This window comes from Cannabis sativa, chromosome 1, assembly GCF_029168945.1.
Source record: "Cannabis sativa cultivar Pink pepper isolate KNU-18-1 chromosome 1, ASM2916894v1, whole genome shotgun sequence".
NCBI lineage: Eukaryota > Viridiplantae > Streptophyta > Magnoliopsida > Rosales > Cannabaceae > Cannabis > Cannabis sativa.
The window spans coordinates 38,839,426-38,860,506 of record NC_083601.1 but is presented as its reverse complement, the minus strand read 5'-3'; the positions used below and the strand labels follow the sequence as shown (position 1 = coordinate 38,860,506).

General features: G+C 33.4%; 3 protein-coding genes across 5 annotated transcripts; all 3 read right to left on the bottom strand.

The window, feature by feature from the left end:
* Window positions 1-594: 594 nt before the first annotated feature.
* On the bottom strand, window positions 595-5,462 carry LOC115707523 (probable CDP-diacylglycerol--inositol 3-phosphatidyltransferase 2). 2 transcript variants are annotated; one of them, XM_030635526.2, is made up of 12 exons: window positions 5,259-5,462; window positions 3,956-4,021; window positions 3,629-3,720; window positions 3,077-3,161; window positions 2,929-2,978; window positions 2,764-2,803; window positions 2,561-2,605; window positions 2,399-2,464; window positions 2,175-2,289; window positions 2,036-2,092; window positions 1,854-1,952; window positions 595-959 (listed from the first exon to the last, which is right to left on the bottom strand). In XM_030635526.2, the coding sequence occupies exons 3-12, from the start codon at window positions 3,693-3,695 to the stop codon at window positions 900-902; spliced, it is 684 nt and encodes a 227-aa protein (XP_030491386.2). In that variant the 5' UTR covers window positions 3,696-3,720; window positions 3,956-4,021; window positions 5,259-5,462; the 3' UTR covers window positions 595-899. The 2 variants fall into 2 exon arrangements, with proteins under 2 accessions (XP_030491386.2, XP_030491385.2); XM_030635525.2 differs by lacking the exon at window positions 3,956-4,021 and having other exon boundaries at window positions 5,259-5,461.
* A 2,847-nt stretch (window positions 5,463-8,309) lies between these two features.
* Window positions 8,310-12,724, bottom strand: LOC115706847 (uncharacterized). 2 transcript variants are annotated; one of them, XM_030634604.2, is made up of 5 exons: window positions 12,197-12,724; window positions 10,751-10,800; window positions 10,417-10,494; window positions 9,204-9,810; window positions 8,310-9,096 (listed from the first exon to the last, which is right to left on the bottom strand). In XM_030634604.2, exons 1-5 carry the CDS (start codon window positions 12,344-12,346, stop codon window positions 8,596-8,598), a joined length of 1,386 nt encoding a protein of 461 aa, XP_030490464.2. In that variant the 5' UTR covers window positions 12,347-12,724; the 3' UTR covers window positions 8,310-8,595. The 2 variants fall into 2 exon arrangements, with proteins under 2 accessions (XP_030490464.2, XP_030490465.2); XM_030634605.2 differs by lacking the exon at window positions 10,751-10,800 and having other exon boundaries at window positions 12,197-12,673.
* Window positions 12,725-13,909: 1,185 nt separating this feature from the next.
* Window positions 13,910-15,294, bottom strand: LOC133034507 (uncharacterized). The gene is made up of 3 exons (XM_061109602.1): window positions 14,633-15,294; window positions 14,155-14,525; window positions 13,910-14,046 (listed from the first exon to the last, which is right to left on the bottom strand). The coding sequence occupies exons 1-3, from the start codon at window positions 15,292-15,294 to the stop codon at window positions 13,910-13,912; spliced, it is 1,170 nt and encodes a 389-aa protein (XP_060965585.1).
* Between the last annotated feature and the right edge of the window lie 5,787 nt (window positions 15,295-21,081).

The following is a 21,081-nucleotide window of genomic DNA, read 5'->3' as shown; positions in this document are numbered from 1 at the left end:
TTTGTTTTTAATTTTTTGTTATCTGTACGTTATTTTTTGTTGTTATTTTGATGTTATTTCATGTTACTTTTATGTAGTTTTCTTGTTGATTTTATGTTGTTTTCGTGTTATTTTTTAGAAAACCGTAAAAATGTAAAAGAACATTCTTTGAACATAAAAATATAATTATTTTATAAAAGATGGTGCCTTATGTAATTATTTCAATATTAAATAAGAATGTGTCAATTTTAAAAAAATTAACGAAAAATGGCGACAAATGAAGTGTAGACCCAAGAACAAACCAAAATGGGAATTACTTCATACTTCTTTTCTTTGTCAAGATTTGAATTTCACTTGAATCCAATATATTGATGGTTTGTGTGAAATGGTTCAACATCTAACCATTTTGTATGCAAAGTACATGATTGTCACGGCTGTGATGCCTAAGCAAGCACTTCAATTAGCCGAATTAAGATATCAATAATTTTTTTTAATAATAATAAAAAAGATATCAATAAATTTTATTGATTTGTCTAAAGAGTGTTTCATTGAGCAAGTTCTTGGAATATCTGTTATTTTGCAATGGAATTATACACAACAAAACATCATCTAAAATTATGCAAAGTCACTGTTTATGATTAGTAAAAAAAATTATGATGCAAACTGTCACACACATAACCAAAATGTAACAAGACTATGTTAATTCACAATTTACAGACCCCCATAGAGGGTAAAAAAAAAGGGGGTAAATTAGAAAATTCAACAAAGATGAAACATGTCATCAAAGTACACCTACTGTTACAATTAATTAATTGCTAATATCAAACCCATCTACACTATGTTAAGATGGATATTTAACATGTGAGCAACAGAGTATGAACATGGGACCCAGCTTGATTTTTATAAGAAATTTTTAAGCCTTAGGGCTTATGCTTCTTCTCAACGTCATAAAGCACACACACATCAGCAGCTGTCTTCAACTGAATTTCATGATCAGAAGTCAGAAAACACCCAATAATTATGAACAATTATTCTATGTAATTTATCAAAAAATTTCATAGCTTTGCGTAACTGTAATAACACTGCATTTCAAGCATTTTGTTACCAAAGTATAGGATGAAATAAAAGTAACAAAAAATTAAAAGGCCCCTATTTCTAATGCTAAAGTGAAGTTGTTACTCTCTTGAAATCTGAGGAGAAAAACAAAATGAAAAGAAAATAAAAATTGGTGGATTTCCTCGCCTTGTACTTCATAGCTCTACAAGGATCAAATAATTTATGCTAATGATAGCTGTGTACTGTAGATGTTATTCTGTTTAAAATTCTATGATGAGAATACTCATGGTAAAGTGTTTAACCTTTTTAAATTTTTTCATTGAATGATGCTAAGAGCTTATACGCTTGACCTGATGCTTTCTGCAGGCTGTTATAAGATTCCTTGGATGATGGTCTTGCACATATATATAATGCCACTTAAGGCTGAGGATAATACATACCAAACTCCAAACAAAAGTATCAGATGTTATCTGCTACTTAATTTTGTTTTTTTTGAAAATACTTAATTAAGTTTGTTGTTGAATGGGTGGCTGGACAAATAAGACATCTAAAGGCTCAATAAACTGTGTAATTAATTTTAGTTGGACTCTTCTACAATTTTGTTATGGTAAGATATTATTTTGAAGTTCGTTGAGAGTGAGATGTTATGTAGCCCAGACCACTTATTTATTGGGCAATTATGCGGTTGCACTTTTAAGAAACCACATAATCAGCCCAAAAGCTGCCTAATCTGCCCTCCGTGCACCCCTACTAATTGTATCCCCAAACTCTTAGCATATTGTTCCTTGCCACTTTAGATGTAATAAAAGAGTCATTACCTGTATAACATTAACAGCTTGCTTGACCGCCCATCCAAATAAACTCAACCCAAGTAGAGCAGCAAGCAATGCATTTTGTTTTGCTGAGCTTACTAAAACCTGAAAGAGGGGGTCAGAAATTAAGATATTAGCAGGAATCACAATCACACAAAAATTGAGTTGACAATGTCGTAATCACTTACATTCATCAAATTCTCAGAGTCGTTCTTTGCAAGAAGAAACAACAATATGTAAAGAACCTGCAGAAGCTCAATTAGTTAAAATTAGAGAAATGCTGCAGTTACAGAAAACTGGTGTACACAAACAGACGCAGCAAATTACCTCGCAAGCCACACAGCAGTATGCCATAAACATCCTATTTCCGTAATATAACTTGAAAAGCCAATTAGTGCTATCTTTCACATCTTTATGACTAACCTTGCCCGACAAGAAAGTACTGAAATAAAAAGCATTAGAGTCAAGCAAATAAAAATGTTAGGACAAAGTTTCGACTCTATTTAAAGAAGAAGATCCAAATAAAAAACAATGGAGAAAAAGAAAACTACCTGTACATCTGCAACCAGTGACTGGCAATATCTAACGCAAGCAATGAGAGGAAAACCAAACCAGGCCTGCATTAAACACGAAACCAAAACTTAAAAATATAAATCTTACATAAATAACGGAAACTTCCATAAAATATGACGAACATAAAGATGTAATATTACCGGTACACTTGGGAAAGAATTACAAGTAGACAGGCAGTGCTAATCCTGAGATATATAGCACATGAATCAAAACCTTGTAAGGACAAGAGTGTTCAGCACAAATTAGTTTAAAAAAAAAAAGAAAATCAAAATACTAATGAAACAGTTCCAAATGATATATGTGTGTTCATAGAGAGAGAGAGAGAGGGGAGTTGATATGACACCTGTCTGTTACCATGTCCAAAACAGCTCCAAATGTAGAAACTGGCAGAGGAAAGAAAGAAACAACTTATTTGTTACATTCTATGCATTGTTGAAAGCTAACTGCTGTATATTGCTCCTATAATTTGACAGATATTCCACAAAATTGTCAATGTATAGTTCGTTACCTTGATTGAATTTGCGAGCACACCAACCATCTATGCCATCACACACAAAGCTGAGAAAAGCACATTCAGTCACATATAACACTTTCTATGCGCAAATGCTTAAGAAAATAAAACTAAAAAGTAATAGGCCTTAAATATTATTTCTTACCTAATAAAATAAAGGATGGAGAATAACTTTTTGTTGGAAAAGCATTGGGCAAAGGCAAAACAGTTCATTAGAACCCTTATGTATCCTGAAGCCAATTACAAAGAGAGTTGATCAGTTATTTCATAGATTTCACAGCAGAGGGCACATTTAAATATGCTATGGACTCATCCAAGGGGGTGCTTTATATAATTTTCTAAAGATCTATCTGAATAATACAGTCATAAATATTAATAGGAAGTTGGTGCGTTTTATAGTCGTTTGGGAAGCATAACAACTAGACTGGCCCCAAAAACTACCTTTATCAAATAACTGTAATTATAATTATCAAAAATGAAAATCACAATGATGTATGTATATTTAAAACAAAGAACATAAAAAGAAAATAAATGAGAACACCAATATTTATTTAGTATCAAGTAAATTCACGATAGAGTAGAATTCCAGATGAACATGTTTTTTTTTTCATTGATTCCAATGCAGCCAAATGTAATGTTACAAGTAATTTAAAAGATATACAGAACCCAAAATAAATCAATAAAATCCAATGCCCACCAATGATATTGGGAATATAAAGGTATACAGATAGCATTGTTGGTCTTAAATCAGATTTTTTGGCCATTGAAACTTCAACTGTGAGCTTGAACCTGCATGAACACATTGGATTAAGCAGTTAATTATGAACCAAAAGAATCTTAACATTAATCCATTCCATCAGTTTGTTCAACAAGGCATAAATTTTTGAGAAGTTCAAACCAATTAAGAAGCACATCTCCTTCTCCCACCAAAAAAACTCATCAAAGTGTGAAAGGTAATAATATAAAGAAATTAACAATAAACATTAATGAGACTTCATTTTATGGCCAATGAGATCCCACTCACAGCAGATGGAAAACCCCCCTTCAGACCCCTTTGTTTGCTATCGAAGGAGAACCTGGATAAAAGTACCTACCAATATGGGATAGATGCGAAAACTCAATTGTCAACTCTAATATGAGTACACACACACATATAGTAAGATACAGTTAACTGAATAAGGAAGCAAGCTAGGAGAAGGGAATTTTGACAATGGGCAGTTGAATTTTTTCTGTGTTACTATCTCTTTGTTTAATTATTTTTGTCAGCTTTGGAAGAGATAATCAAATGCCCCTCATTGAATCCACTAGTATACTTAACTGGTCTCCCTTTGCTTGGAATACTATAACTTCATTGACCATGAATCCTACAAATGAATTGAAAAACTCTATTTGAAATTGGGTGAGAGTCCATATGGTTCTTAACCACTGTTTTCCCTTTCCCCCAAACAAAAGTTTTTCTTTTCCTTTGGTAAGATATAATCTTCAAGAAAATTTACTTTTGAGTCAAATATTCTCAAGCATTATCAATATGAAGGTCTTTGTTTATATCAACAAACAATATTCAGTTTTCAAACATGTCTAGAAGGCAACTAATCGGTCTCCTTCATCATCCTTACACATGGGCAATTCAACTAATCTCATAAAATTTTGCTCTTTTAACATTTTTCTAATTACCGTCAAACATCTCATAAAAGTTAATTGGTTAACTGCTTTCTTTATTACCAAATAAAACCAACAAAATACCCCCCATTTATTTTCTTCACCAAATAATCTGAAGCCAGACATCCCATACATAGTTAAGGAAATTAAAGAAATAGCAATAAAATTAAAGAAACACCAATGATATATCTGCTACTATTCAACATAAATAAATTAAAGGGAAGAATACAAAATGACAGCGTCTTGAGTATTACATTTTTTCCCCCAAAACATACAAAAAAAAAAAAAAAATCTCAGCCCAAATCTAATCAAGCCTTACTATCTCAAAAACTCAAACATAATAAAATGAAACAGAGCAAACACGCAGCCGAGATGTCAACACCCAACATAAATACAGAATGAAAATCAACTATAATCCAGACTCAACCTTATATACCGCACCCAACAGAAATGAAACATAGTTATTAATCGCAATGCCCAAAGAACTATCCATACCATTGCCAAGAAAAATTAGGGAAACAAGATATCTTCAACAAACGAACAGCCCACGAAAAAAAAAAAGGCGTTAAACCCGGTGCCTAATTATTATTAAGATCACAATACCCAGAAAACAAACGAAAGAATAATCAGATCGCACTAATCAAAGGGAGAAAAATGTAAGGGATTACCGGTGGGCACCGTCGAGTGTGGAGAAAGACAACGAGGGAAGATAGGGAGATAGAGCAGCGGAGGATTTCGAATTTTGAAGTGGAGAAGGAGAAATGGAAGCGAGTAGACGGAGAGGAGAGTAAAGGAAGAGAACAAGGACAAGGAGTCAAGCAATAAGCAATTTGTATTGACTTTCTTACCCACCAAGTTATCCGATGCCCACCAATAATATTTATTTTTTAATCATATGATTTTATTTTCATTACTTGAGGAATATTTGTTTTCTTATATGTCTTATACGAACCCTATAAGTTATAATTTATAAATAAAATATTAAATTATGTATTTGTCGAAAATAACACATATTACATTTTTTTTTTTTTTGAAGGACACATATTACATTAGTACCTACATTTTATGAAAATTAAGGTTATTCATACCATTCCTATATGTCTCAATCGATTGGAGACAAATTATTTGAAAGAATTTAGTATTTGATTAATTCATACGGTTTAGAATTTTTTAATGGTCACGGTTTTAAAATTCTCGTCAACAATTTAAATTAAATCAAACCGTCAAATTTTATTTATATATATATACTTAATATTTTTTTTTTTGAATTATTTATATTTAAGAATAAATTTAGACATATGATATTAATTTAATATTATTTTTAAAATATTTTTTTATCATTGTTTTTCATGTCTTCTAAACTTTGAAAAGTAAGAAAAAAATTATTTAAAATAAATAAGAATAATTAAGTAATACAAACGATAAGTTTAAATTAAATTAATTAGTTCCCAAATAAATTGATTTGGTTTAAGCAGTTAATTAATTTAGGTCAGTTTTGAATTTTCGAAAAATAAAAATAAAAATTCAAACCAAGCCAATAAAGCAATCCTTTAAACAAGTTAGGCAGTACTGTCCAATCTATAGAAACAAATTTTCTCCGGTTTCCCCAACCTATTAACAACATAGCATCAAATATTAATAGCTTTTATGATTTGAAATTTGAAATTTTTACACAAAAAATACAAATTACACACTTTATTACATATAAACCTACACACGGTCAAATCAACTTTTTTACCTTTTCTCTATATTTTATTACACATATACCACATACACATCACATCTATGCACCAGTCACGTCAACTCACCTATCAACCATCATGCATCCCTCAATCACTTCCATCTCTCTTTTTCTTTTGTTTTCCTTTGATTTTTTTATTTCATTTCAGTTTTTTTTTTTTTTGAAATAACAAATAACCTCCATTGTTGAACCTTAACTCCCCACGATTCCTCAACCATTTTCCCTCTCATTTTTGTTCTTCAAAATTTTTTCAACTCCCTCTAAACCATCCCATAACCTTTTTCTCTCTTTCTTTTTGTTTCCCAATCTTTATATAAAATGGATGTGACCCGTTCTTCTTCATCTCCTTCCCCTGTTCAAAAAAAAAAAATTCAAAATGGGTTTGAAATCACTAGCTAATAAAGCTAAGGGAAAACGTCCTTTTATTGAGGAGGAAGACTCTGATTTTGCTCCTCCATTAACGAAGCGTGGGAGAGCTCCTCCTAAGAAGAAAACAAAGGTCTGTGTGCAAGAAAAAATGGCTGAAGATGTTTATGGGAAAAACAATAATGTTGGTCTTCTTTGTTCGAACCGAGGTTTGTTTTCGGTTTCATTTTCGTTTCCCCCCAGTTTAAACATTTTCTTGTATTTCCATTTCATCGTTTTGGTTTTTTCTGGTTTGTGATATTTTAGGTTTTTCATTTTAAAATTTCGTTTGGTTTTCTTTGGATTTTTAGGACTTTAATTTTCTTTAATCAATTTTATTTTGTTCTTGGGTTTGGCATTTTAGTTTGTTTCTTATTACTTTCGTTTCATTTTTGTTGTGTTTTATGTTCTGTTTGTGTTTCTAGTTTTTTTTAGATATTTTGAAACATTTGTTTTTGTTTTAGTGTCTCTAATCAGTGGGTTTTAGTTTTTTTTTTTTTTTTCTAGTTTTTTAATAGTTTAATATGTTTATGTATGATGTGTTTTGGGAATATTATTAGGTATAGTTGTTTGTTTGTTCTTTTTAGGTAACAATTCGATTTAGATGTTTGTAGTTTATATTCGTAGAGTTGTTTTCGCATTGTCGGTTGTTTTTAGTTTTTTTATAGTTTTATTATAGTTTGTATACTTGTTTATTTACAATTTATATTTATTGCTGTTAATAAACTATAATAAAACTAAAATGAAACTATTAAGAAACGTTTAAATTTATTTCAGAAACTAACTATTTCTCAAAGTGTTTTCTCCTTTTCTTATTTCCAAAATAAATTCTTGCAAACAATTGAATTAAACTAATATAAAATAATGATGCAACTGTAAATCAACTTGAAAAGCCACAACACTTAATTCAATTTAATATAGTTGTGGTCATTGTGCTTTTTCATCAGTTTTATTTGAATCAGATCAATTGAATTAATAGTTGTATTTTTCTCGTTTTGGTTTCATTTTGGTTGTTTTGCAGTTTTGAAACGAGCGCGTATTTTCATCTTTATGGTTCGCTCTGCACAGCTGAAGGCTTAGTGCATGTGGTATTTTTGTAAATATTTGTATGTGGACTGTATAAATGTTTAATGGGCCGGCCCAAAGTATTTTTGTAATTTTTTTTCCTTTTTTGTATTTTTTTGTTTTTTTCCCTTGAAATTTCTTATTTTTTATTTATTCCTAGAGCAAAGATGTCTCACAATAGATAGAAGCTAATAAAGTTGCACGTAATTTAGCTCGTTAATCGTTATGCTATTTGCTTAAATAAAATTGTATTTAGTTGGATGCCATTTCATTTTAAATTTTTTACCATGTTGGTGCAAATTTGCGATGAATTCTGTTCGTGAAAAATAGCCATTACTCTTCTTTAAAAAAAATGTTAGTAAGGTATATAAGCATAGAGGATTTTATTTGTTTATATATGTTTTGATTTTGACATCTTTTTCTATGTATTCTTTTAAGTTTTAACACATTTAAAATTAAATGAATATGAATATGCACTTAATGTATATACTGAACAGAAGTCATCACATGATCACAAAACTCGAGGTGCATGTTTTACAAATATAGGCACAAAATAGAGAAAGAACATCAGGTAACTGCTCTACAAAATCATATTCTTGTGTTCCTTTTCAGCTAAGTATATTACATTGAAAGATCATAACTTCTCAAGTCTTACATTACCAGATGAAAAAGACTAAAAATTTGTACAAGAAAGACATCCCTAGGCTACCATATCTGCTGAATCTAAACCCTGAAGCTCTACCTGGTTTAACATAGGCTAGTACTAGTTGAACCAATTTAAATTTGCACTACTTTCACCTTACCCGGCCTCGTTTCCTTCCCTTTGCAGGAGCAACGGTTGGTTGTTGTTGAGTATTACTTTTACGTCCAACTCTTCTTGCCTGACTAGAGCCTTTCTTGGGACTCTTCGCAGCATCATTAATCTTCGGATGGGTTGGTTTAACAGCCGAGTTTTTGTTATTGCCAGAATGATTGCTTCTGGGTTTAACTTGAGGAGGAAGAGGAGGAGGACTACTTTGAATTGTTGTTATGACAGAGATGTTGGCTGAGGCAGCCTTGATGCTTGTAGAGTCTTTGAAATGCTGGAGCAATGTTTTCGTGGTGAGGTCTCTTAGAAGCAAAGCAGACTTGTGTTCACGTGTGTTCTTGGAGTAGAAAACTAAGGCATTATTCGCAAGCAGCAGAAGATCTCGAAAGAGCTCTTTAACTGACATCACCGATCGGCTGGTGATTCTTGATCTTAAAGTGTCAAAATCCATGTGCTTCCTAATCATTTTCTTGTATCTTCCTCTCTTCTGCATACATTCAATGTAGAAATTAATATAGACAATAAAGTGAGCTAACATAACTTTTCAGTTGTGGCAAAGCATATACAGCAAAAATCATTATGTCATTTCCATACCTGGCTGTCAAGCCGACGACGAAAGGTAGAGGCACATTTATGTTCCACAATGGAGTTGAAAATCTTCAACAGATCATCAATGCTATCCTTCTTTGTCCCTTTACTCTGATTATCTAAACCAGAAGATCTAGAAACCTCACCACAATCGCTGGTTGTATTTTCTTTAGACCGAAAAGCAGTTACAGCCTCAGCTGAATCTAAGAATCCACTTTCTCCAACACTGCTTTCTTTGATGTCCCTGCTACAATCTTTTCTCTTTCTTTTCCCTCTCCTTTTCTTAAGTATACTTCCTTGTCTTTCATGTACATGGTCTGCTAACTTCTCAGTATTACACGCTTCTGCTGTCTTGAAAGAGTGTAAATCTTTAAGCTTTGTCTCTGTCTCTTCGGCTGAGACAGTGCACGGATTTAGACATTCAGCCGACCAGCTTGTTCTTGTTTCCAGAGTAAAACTACCAGCAGAAAGACCATCCTTGGACTCTTTACTGAAGGAATCAACTCCTTCTAACTTTTGCAAAGTTGAAGGTGATTCAGTTTGGCTGGAGGCATAGTTGACTCGAGGGACGCCTTTTTCAGCCTTCAGAGTTTCAAGTTTTGTTTCAAGAGATCTGTGGCAAGAGACAATAACATGTTCTAACATAGCAGCTCACCTTCTAAAAACCAATTTCATATATTTTAACACACTTATATTATATTATAACTCAAAGTTAGAGGAATGTAAAGTAAGGGACTTGGACCTGACAATGTTTTCTATTTCAAAAATGCTAATAATCCCAAATGGAATGTATCACGGGTTGATGTGGTCATTTTTAGAGGCTGCTGAATATTTCTTCAGCCAACAGTGAAGATTTCTTTTTCTTTCTTATGGAAATTCACCGAAAAGTTATACAATTCGTGCTAAGAATTCAAGTGTGCTGTATATGGAATTGTCTTTCTGTTTCCAACTAAAACTAATTCCACATCCTCCAATATGGAAATTAAGAATTTATGTTTCTATTTAGGCTTAATTAGATCTCATTATTACCACTTATGCTGATTTTGAAAATATAGCTAAAAGGATAATCAGTTTGAGAGCTGTGAACTACTCTTTTTCATCTTCCAACCATTAAGGAGATGTTAAAAAAGTTTGGCCCAATATACACATTGCATCTTTTTTGTATTTTAAATTTTGAACAAGGTTGAAATAGAAAGTTAGCAAAACGAAAAGGACTAACCCTATTGAGTCTTCTGAATGGTCCAAAGCCTGCCTCAGCTCTGCCATTCGCTTCTTTCGTAGCTCCTCAAACCAAGCCCTGAAGCAAAATTGCAACAAAATGAACATAAAACAAGGGATTCATTTTGCTAAAAAACTAAAATTCCACTATAATCATATGCCTGATAGACAAAACACATAAAGCTCAACCAAAACCACTTTTAAGTCAAATCAGGAGAAAGGAAAGGAAGTGCACAATCCCAAGTAGTACATAATAATTTTGTCTTCAAATGAAGTTATGAAACCGTTCGTTTGGATTTAAAACACGACAAAATGCCATGCAAGTCTATACTCACGTGCATCCTCTATAACGATGTTGCAAATCTTCATATTTGGCTTTGCACACCTACAAACCAATAAATAGTAAAGCTTTCTATGTTATAAAGGTTGGTTGTGAAGCAAAACGGCCAAAGAAAAAAAAAGTAATGGTTGGTCATATTATGAATCTTCAATCTTTGCTTAACAAATATGATTAATAACGAGTAAGTAATAAATTACACACTTACATGTCAAATTACTTTTATAAAGTGGAAGCTATATATCGTAAATAAAATTGAAGTAAAGATAGATTGATTGAATTATTTTAATAATATGTGAAATTTGTGTGTGCAGTATATTACTTATCTACCAACTCTTTGAGCTATTCTTAATTTCCCTATTTTTCTTTTTTTCCAAGTCAAGCATGTTAATGTCCCAAGAGGCCAGGAACGACCAAGCTAGTCAAAATGTTTTTGCCGTGTATTCTAGAGTTTGAGTTCAACCACTTGAGTAGACTATTTTTGTGGATTCGTTAATCAGCCGGGTTTTAGAAAAATTAATTATTAACGACTAATTAATCATAGAAGCTCCAAAAAATTATAGAAGCGCTTTAAAAGAGTGCAAAACTACATTTTAAATGTTACCGAGATTAATGTTTCGTTTGTCAAAAAAAAATTATACATATTCTTTTTTTATCGCGTTCCTTACTAATTTTGAGTATATATTCTCTGTCATGATCACAATAACAACTTTATTCTAACTATTATTAGGTAAGTTTATAGGATATTCTCTCGGTAGATTTTTTTTTTTTCTGTTTTGTCATTTAAAAAAAGTTTTAATTTAATTCTTGTATAATTGTATATATTGGATAATTGTAAATTTTTAAAATTTTTTGAATAATTATAATGTTTAAAATAAAATTTAAATATTTAACTGTATAAATAACTGTTTTTTGTTATATGTCCTAAATAATTATTTGAACTTCATTATTAATAAATAAATTAAAAAAATTTAAAAATTTATAAGTGATTAGACAAAAAAAAATAAATAAAAATTATTTCGAAACAAATTGGAAACTTAATAAAAAGCTATTTTAACGTTCATATTCTTGTCCGGTAATTTCTGTCCTATATGAAGGAAAAAGGGAAAAAAATTGGAGAGGGCAACAGATAAGATAAGGATTTGAAAAGTAGGCAATAGTACAATAAACGATAAAAATGCCTTGCAAAACTAAAAGTAAACGAAATATGAGTAATTGTTTTATGTTGGACGAATGAATAAATTCGTTTTTAATGGTCAAAATCTCCAATTAAAATATATAAAGCGATGAATTGTCAATAAAAAAAAAGAAAAAACTATATTAAATTCACTATTAAAATAAACGCACACCCACTGATAAAAAATTAAAACCAGACTTTTTTTTTTAATTAATGTAATCTAATTTTACCATATGGGAAAAGATTTTTCTTTTTTAATTTTTTTACCTGTCCGGTATAATTGTAAGAACAAAGGGCTCTTGCTCGGAGTTCGGCGGCGACCGTGTCCCAGTCCCGAGTCCCATGGCGGAGTACGGCACCGCCCAATAAGAGCTCCTCCCACGTGCCCCACTCCCCTTCCATCACAGCCGTTACCATTTTTACACGTGTACGCTCCTAATTCAAAAACCCAACGCCACCGCTAATGACTCGTCAGACCGCAAGAACCAGAAAATTAAAGGAGGAATTTGAAATTTTTTTTTGGATATTGGGTATATTGGTTTTGTAAAATTGGAAAAATAGGAAACAAATTGATAAAAACGATAAAAGTGGTTTTGGTGGAATGGGAAGGTGAGGTGGTTTTTGTTTTGTTTTTTTGTTAGTTTTTTGGGCTTTTTGGTTTTAATGGTTCGAAAATCTAATTATAGTATGCGTGAGACAAGAGGTTGACGGATTCTCTCTATTCAGCTTCTCAACAGTAATATTAGAATCCTTATATCAAAAAACAGTAAAAATAGAATTTTTTTAAAATAAAACTATACAGTGAAATGGGTATAATGTAGATGGGATCTAGTCTACTTATAGAGATTTTACAATTGAGGGGTTGTTTAGTTATTATTATTTATTTATATATATTTTGTAACGTATTTAGGAGGTTTTTTTAGAAGAAAATTTTTATTTTAAAATATTACAACTTTTTTACGATTTTTTTTTTCATTAATACAGTTTGTTATTAGAAGACTAATCTTAAAAACATATAGAGAGAATATTAGGATATGCAAATTTTTGTTTTTAAAGGAAAAAAATGTAAATTTTTGTTTATTTAGGGTGTGATTGGATGCTGAATTTTATGGGATAATTACACTATATATTGAAATTTTTACTTTGTTATTATTATACTGCAGAATTTTTTTCAAAAATTAGTTTTATATTGTGTACTATGTTAAGTTTTCACTATTGTTCTACGGTTATTTTTTAGTTGTTTCAATGTTATTTTTAGTTGTTTTATTTTGTGTTCCACTGTTATTTTATAAAAACACAGTATTTTTTAAAAGATTTTTATGTGACAATATTTTTATAAAAATTAACCTAAATTTTAGTATTTTTGTAAATTTCTCGAATTTTATTGAGAAACAAAGGAAATAAAGTACAAAAAATTTAATTTCTAAATTGAGAATGTAAGAGAGAAATTTTTTAAAAATTTATACATAATAAAATAGAATTTTACTTTCCTCGTTCTTTTTCCCACCTTATTATTTCGACGAAGGATATGTGAAATACAAAGCCAACAACTTCAAACAATTCACAAAAGTCAAACAATTACTAAACATAGTTATTGCGGACTAATCTGAATAAATGAAAATTTTAACTTATTCATGAGCATGCTCTAAAACTTCACGAATTGAAACCCTAAATTTTTGTATTTTTTTTCTTTTTAAAACAAAGAATATAACTTTTATTAAAGCAAATTAGTTATTAAAATAACTTTCAAACCAGTAAGGACAACCCCCTTACTGGAAAGACGGTCAGGACATAAACCAGAAGAACGAGCTAACTAATTAGCCGCTTGGTTTCCAAACTGTTTAATAAACTGAACTGAAATGTGAAACAAAGAAATAGATTGTATAAGACTAATACAATCTAAAATAATAAGACCAAGTGGAGAAAGAATTTGCCTATTACTATTAATGGTATGAACCAACATGAGACAATTTGATTCCATCACCACCGCATAGGAACAAATCCTTCAAAAGAGGCTCCATCTCCCCAGGTATTTTTAACCCAACTCAAAGCCTCCTTCAAAGACATTGCTTCAGCCATAAAAGGTTTGAGATCACCACTGCTTTTTACAGCAGCAGCTGCAATACAAACACCATCGTGATTTTGAGCTATTCACCCCCAAACCGTGGCTCTTTTCCCTTGAAAATAGAGTAGCATCGCAATTAACCTTTAACTCACTCATAGACGGTTTAATCCAGAGCTCGTTACAGGTCGAGAGCTGACCAGAAGATGTCGAGACAACTCCATTTTAATCTGAGCAAACTTCCAAAGTTCAAGGTAAGTAATTGCAGCTGAGACTACTCTTTCTACAGAAGCAATCTTCTTGTTCCAAAGAAAGTCATTTCGAGCTCCCCAAACATCCCAAAGAATCACAGCTATTTTATCAACACTGTCACCTAGATGAGTATTGCAGAAACACTCAAACCAGCAACTGAATTCGTCTTTCCCATCGCTAAAAGAAAATCCCAGTCCCCGATCCATACAAGCTTTGGTGAAGGGACACCAAACCATAATATGATATATGGTCTCTAACTCTCCATTACAAAGAGAACAAATGCTACACACATTAATCCGTTTAGATTGAAGAGATACAAGAGTTGGAAGACAATTAGTAAGAGCCTTCCACAGAAAAAATTCTTAACTTTTAGGGGAAGTTTCAAGTACCAAAACTTCTTCCAAAAACCAGAATTATCTTGCAAATTCCATCTCTCGTTACGCACTTGCAAAGCTGGATAAGCACTCTTGATAGAGCAACCTCCATAAGCTTCATATGCCCAATACCAGGTGTCCATATTCAGAGTTGAAGGCAGAGGTATACTACGAATAAGCTCCACATCTCTTTGAACAAACAAGTCCTCCAAAAGCTCCTCATCCCAGCTCATATTATCAATCTGTAGAAGATTAAAAACACTACAGTCACAAAGAGCCTCATGAGAAGAAACCACATAAGGATTATCCTTGGAAGAAAGCCAGGGCTGATTAAGAACAAGTATAGAAATTCCAGACCCTACCCTCCATCTAGCTCCCAATTTAACAATCTCCTGGGCTTCAAAAACACTCCTCCAAGCATAACTCGGATTAGAACCCAACTCAGCATCAAGAAACGTACCTTGGGGATAATATCTAGCTTGAAAAACTCGAACAACAAGAGAAGATGAATTAGTCAGTAGTCGCCATCCATGTTTGCCTAACATAGACAAATTAACATTCCGCAAGTTACGAAAACCCAAACCTCCTTTATGCTTATGGAGACACAGCTTGTCCCAACTTTTCCAATGAATTCCACTACCATATGAAGACTTAGAATGCCACCAGAATCTCTCCATAACTCAACCAATATCTTTGTAAATTTCAAGGGAGATTAGAAAAATACTCATAGTGTAAGAAGGTAAAGGTTGGATAACTGATATCAATAAAACCTCCTTTCCTGCCCTAGAAAGTAACTTACTATCCCAATTTTGAATGCGTTTCCTAACCTTCTCCTTCAAGAAACCAAATGCCATAGTCTTATTTCTACCAATTACACTCGGCATACCAAGATAAAAATTGTGGTCATCAGTAGCTCTCATGTGAAGAGTTGATAGAATCGTATGATGAACCCCATCATCCGTGTTGGAGCTAAAAAATATAGAAGACTTATTCAAATTAACCTTTTGACCCACCCTTTTCAAACTTATTAAGCAACCCTAGAACACGTTGCGCCTCCTCCCTGGTAGCAGTACAGTACAAGAAGCTATCATCTGCGAACAGCATATGAGTGACAAAAGGAGCCCTACGAACCACTCGACACCCATGAATCCATTTCTTCTCTTCGTAAAGACGAATTAGAGCCAAGAAACCTTTCGCACAGATAATAAAGAGATATGGTGAAATTGGATCCCCCTGGCAGATTCTTCTAGAAGGATTAATAGGCCCAAGAACATCTCTTCCATGAACAATGTTATAAGTAATAGTCCGCAGACATTCCATTATCATCCTTACCCAGTCAATAGAGAAACCCATTCGAAGCAGAATAGATTGTAAGAAAGACCCCTCCATCCTATCATACGCCTTGCTCATATCCAATTTGAGAGCCATGCATCCATTTTTACCTTGTTGTTTATGTCTTAAATAATGAAGAATTTCAAAGGAAACAAGTACATTATCGGTGATAAGCCGTCTCGGAATAAACGCACTTTAAAACTTAGAAATTACCTTGGACAATAAACCTTTTAAGTTTGTTAGCCAACACTTTTGAGATGAACTTATAAAGCACATTGCAAAGAGAAATGGGCCTTAAATCTCCCATGACAGAAGGAGATTTCTTCTTCGGAATAAGCACAAGATTAGTAGCATTAAGATCTTTAGGCATTACATTATCCCAAAAGAAGCCTTGGACAAGTCTAACCACATCTTGACCAACAATATGCCAACACTTTTGATAGAACGCTGGTGCCATACCATTAGGGCCCGAAGACTTATCTAGGTGCATTTGAAATACAACCGAACGAACCTCCTCCTTCAAAACCGGCTGAAGCAGAGCAACATTATCCTCATGAATCAAGAATATCATCACCATGGGACCTCAAGGAATGAAAAATATTAGCAAAATAATTAATCATTACCTGGGGTAAACCAGTTTTCCACTTAACCCAATCGCCCATCTCATTCTTCAATTGGTGAATAAAATTATTTCTTCTGCGAGAGCTGGCCGCAACATGAAAATATTTAGTGTTTCAGTCACCCTCCTTTAACCAAAATTGCTTCAACTGTTGTCTCTAAAAAATTTCTGTTTGGTGATAAATCTCAGCAAGCAATCTTTTCGCCTCATGGTACTGAGAAACCGACTCAGTATTCGTACAACCTTTAAGAGCACCAAATCTTCTTTTGCAACTTTGAATCCTCTCCTTAAAATTACCAGTCAAATCTTTTCCCCACAAGCTAAGACGTTCCTAAAGCCACTGACTTATCAAAATTGTTGCTAGACCCACAACCTGCTCACTGCTCCTGAATAATAGAAAAAGAAGACTCTTCTCAGAGCCAAGCACTCTCAAAATGAAACAATTTCAAATAGCTTGAATGAAGCCAAAATCTGGGGTCTAAAAATAAAGGACAATGATCAGAGGTGGTGAAAACAAGATTAACCAATCGGGAATTCGGGAATAAGTTCATGACCCAAGCTGAGTTGGCAAGAGCCCTATCCAACCGAACATCGATCCAACTATCAGTGCCCCTACCTTTTTCCCAAGTAAATTGGTGACCCAAAAGATCCAAATCTACTAAATCACAATCAGAAACAACTTGCTGAAATCCCTCAATAAGCCAATTAGGATAGGGATTTTCACCTCTTTTATCCACCTGACTCATAACATTGTTCAAATCTCCAATAATGCACCAAGGGAGAGCCGATTCTTCCTATAACAATCTCATAAGATTCCATGTGTTCCTTCTAAGAGCACGATTAGGTTCACCATACATACCGGTGAGCCTCTAATCTTGTAAGTTGTCATTATGAACCACCTAATTAATGTGATTTTGGGAAAAGCCTCTAACTTTAGCATCATTTTTATCTTTCCATAACATAGCTAAACTTCCTCCCATGCCCTGCGCATCAATAGAAAACATTCCCTCATAACCAAGCTAAGTCGATAACATCTCCAGTCTTGGTTTCAAACATAAGGTTTCACATAGAAAAATAAAAGTGGGCTTTTTTTGATAAACCATATCTTTATAGAATTGAAAAATCCCTAGGTTCCCAAGCCCGTGGCAATTCTAACTTAAAATACTCATGATGATTGGCGAGCCCGATCGGTCGAGCCCGCAATTAAAACATTTTTTGAGTGAGCACTTTTATCATTACCCATATCCACATCCAAGTTTTCTGTTACGAAAATTATAAAACACTACGCAAGTATACGCAGTCAAGTAGTAGCTCACTCAAGTGAGGTCGAACCACAGGGAATTGGATTAATTACTACTATTTATACCTATAATTCTATTTGGCAAATCAAAAGTATTTATGATTTAAAAGAATTAAAGTAATTCAGAAAACTTAATAACACAATTAAATTTAAGCAAGATGAGATGACAGGGAGGTGAATCCTGTTGTTGTTTACCCAAATCGTTAATGCCTAATTGCTATCCTATTCTTGTAGTGAATGACAGATTATAAAGTAACCTAGCTCTTTTCAGATCTTCTAGGTTCTAAATCACATATTATTTAATTAATTCCTTAATTAAACTAACATGAAATCAGCATTAGGTAATAATCTACTTGTCACATAAGTCACGTGAATACTCTCGTTTCACATAGAACATCGATTATCTAATTTTTAGCATTCTCAATTCTCACTTTTCAGATTTCGAATTGAGATCATAAAGCATGCACAAGGTGATCAATCTTAAACATGAAATTAAGCACAAATTAAGATAATTTCACAAACAAGAATGGAAGAATGACAATTAAACATTAACTATGCAAAAACATTAAACAACAATCATCATCCTCCCTAAATGGGAAATTTAGTTCAGAAATAAATCCATAACCATTCCTATGACAATATTCAACATAAAGAAATTAAAGAGGAATAGAGAAAGAAACTGTTTGTGGATGAATTCTGGATCTTCACTTTGAATCACTTTGCTCTTCCTGCCGCTCTCTGTTGTGTTTTAAGGTTCCAAATCGCTTCCTCTGACTTCCAATCGCAGTTTTCTATTTATATCTAATTTTTAGGGTTCGTCGGATAAAAATACCCCTGACCGTACGGACGCTCGCCGCGGCCAAAAGTGGTCTCGCCGCGGCCAGAAGTGCATTAAAAAAACACGTTTCTCATACAAACTCCAAATGAGCTGATTCAAGATGCGTTGGAAAGATAAAAAAGAGATCTAAAACTTTTATGTTTTGACTTTTTCCAAAATATGATCAGAACATAGTCAAATTTAGGATTAAAGTTTCAGCTTTATTCTCTTTCAAAATTTTCTCTATTTTATAGATCACTGTTTCCCGAAATTTGTCCAATTTATACATTCCAAGTGTAGAAACCTGAAATCAAAGAAAACAAGCGTAATTCTATTCCAAAAATAATAATAAAGAAGAAAAATAACTATAAAATGTGACCCGAAACTTAGGCTAAAAATAGCCTAACATTTTCCTTAGGCCCACCAGGCCCAATAACAACTTCTTTACCTGTCCTTTTACGCTTAGAATCCAAGAAAACCATTCCCTCCTCATCCATATTTGAATTAGATGACACATGGATATCCCCCAAACTTCCTAAATTATCTTCCCATTACTCCCACCAATATCTACATTTTGATTCCTCAGATTTCCCCTAGTAACTTCCACTTAGAGCCATGAATCACTCCTAGACCCACGAAACTCGGGATAGAGCCTCCATGAAATCCTTGAACATCAGGGACATCAGTCCTCCCATCACTCCTGAGATTAGCCCCCACCGAACCACTGTAACTTTCAGAATTAGACAAACCCGATCATAAGCACTTCACACCCATAGTGTACTGCGTTCTTCTGGGCACCGCCTTCATGAACGTGCCGTAGGTTTAACAATGGTGGAAATTGGTTGATAAAAAAACGAGAGCAATATTGATTTGTATGGCCTATAATCCCACAAATAAACAAAATGTAGGCACAAACTCATACCTAAAATTGATCCAAAACCAGTCTCCTCTGATTTGCTGCAACTTCATTCTCTATTTCAAAAGTTTCTCAATATCAATTTGAACCCTTACCCGTAAGTAATCCCTCCACACCCCATTAAAATTATTCTCATCAGACTTAACAAAGCTCCCAATGTGGTTCCCAACATCCTTCACCATTCTTTCAGTCTTAACACCCGAACGTATATCATGCGATTGCACCCAGATTTCAAGATGATGCAATCTCACAGCCCTTGGAACATATCCTGCTTCAGTCTCTCGAATATCAGAGGAGCATCTTTGAACGTCCAAGGACTTCTGTCGATTACTCTCTGAACATCAATCTCATGATAGAATTGGAAGATATATTTATTTCTCCCAAATCCTTCACATACATTCCCATTCCTGGTTCCCAGAACACTACCATCAGATTCTGCATAGCCATGAAGTCTATAGGAGTGTCTTCGAAAATTGCCCAATAGTACTCCACCTTGTATCAATCTCTGCATCTTCAACAAGTGGCTGATCATATTGAAATGCTGGCTCTTCTTCCTCTTCCAATGGAATTTTCGAAAGTTGATCACCAACAGGGTCAACAGGGTTAAACGACGTAGACATACTAAAACAAATATTCCCTCAAAACAAAAAGCAACAAAAAAACTTAAATCTCCTAAATTTTTATATTAATTATATTCTACATAATATTATTCTCTATTCTAATTCTAGTAAGTGGTCATAATTCGTAACCTAAATTATGACCTAATTTTGAGACTAAAAACATTATTAAAATCATAAGAAGGCTATTAGACAAGCTAATATCCATTGTGAAAAGAGCTTTCCAATGCCATTTGAACTGCGTCACTGAGATATGATCAATATACGGAAGAGTTGTGAATAGTGGCACATAGAGATGGCACTGCTCGTGAAAACCTTGCATGCGACGAGCCTTTTCATTTTTCCATGGCAATGCTCATGTTTTACTTGTCTACTAACACCTTGAATTGTGTTTGGAAAGTCTTTTGATGGTTGGCAAGAAGTTTCTTGGGTTTGATTTTGGAAACCTTGAGAAACTCTTATTGTATACCCTACACGAGCAGTGTCATTGGGGAATCACATTGGTCGTGTATGAATTCACCCCACCTTTTGGTGGCTTCTCTCATTTTTCAAGTGTCCCTTGATGTTGAAAAAACTCATTTCGCCACTTTCCTCCTTTGCAATTTCTTTGGGCGAGCACTGCCATAATGGTGTGGCAAGGCTCATGTAGCACCCTTGGGGGATTATTCCTTGTCCAATTTTGACTCTATGTTCAAGCCTTGGTATTCTTGCACCTCAATAAGTCATATAATTTTAAATTTCTTCTAGAATTAGGCTTAACAACAACCCTATCTCGGATTCATAAAGATGCCAACCCTAGGTCTGAAATCCTAGAGTGCAAGTGTTGAAACTAGTAATTAGTCCGTGCTCGCATAAAATATTGA

Coding starts and splice junctions, on each gene's coding strand:
- LOC115707523 (XM_030635526.2), bottom strand. CDS start 3,695: ATGGCCAAAAAATCTGATTTAAGACCAACAATGCTATCTGTATACCTT. Junction 2,979..3,076: donor TCCATCCTTTATTTTATTAG/GTAAGAAATAAT, acceptor TGCTTTTCTCAG/CTTTGTGTGTGATGGCATAG. Junction 2,606..2,763: donor TTGGACATGGTAACAGACAG/GTGTCATATCAA, acceptor TATATATCTCAG/GATTAGCACTGCCTGTCTAC.
- LOC115706847 (XM_030634604.2), bottom strand. CDS start 12,346: ATGGTAACGGCTGTGATGGAAGGGGAGTGGGGCACGTGGGAGGAGCTC. Junction 10,801..12,196: donor CTTACAATTATACCGGACAG/GTAAAAAAATTA, acceptor ATTGGTTTGTAG/GTGTGCAAAGCCAAATATGA. Junction 9,097..9,203: donor GTCGTCGGCTTGACAGCCAG/GTATGGAAATGA, acceptor GAATGTATGCAG/AAGAGAGGAAGATACAAGAA.
- LOC133034507 (XM_061109602.1), bottom strand. CDS start 15,294: ATGGAGAGATTCTGGTGGCATTCTAAGTCTTCATATGGTAGTGGAATT. Junction 14,526..14,632: donor GGTTTTTGGAAGAAGTTTTG/GTACTTGAAACT, acceptor TAATGTGTGTAG/CATTTGTTCTCTTTGTAATG. Junction 14,047..14,154: donor AACGAGCTCTGGATTAAACC/GTCTATGAGTGA, acceptor TTTGTATTGCAG/CTGCTGCTGTAAAAAGCAGT.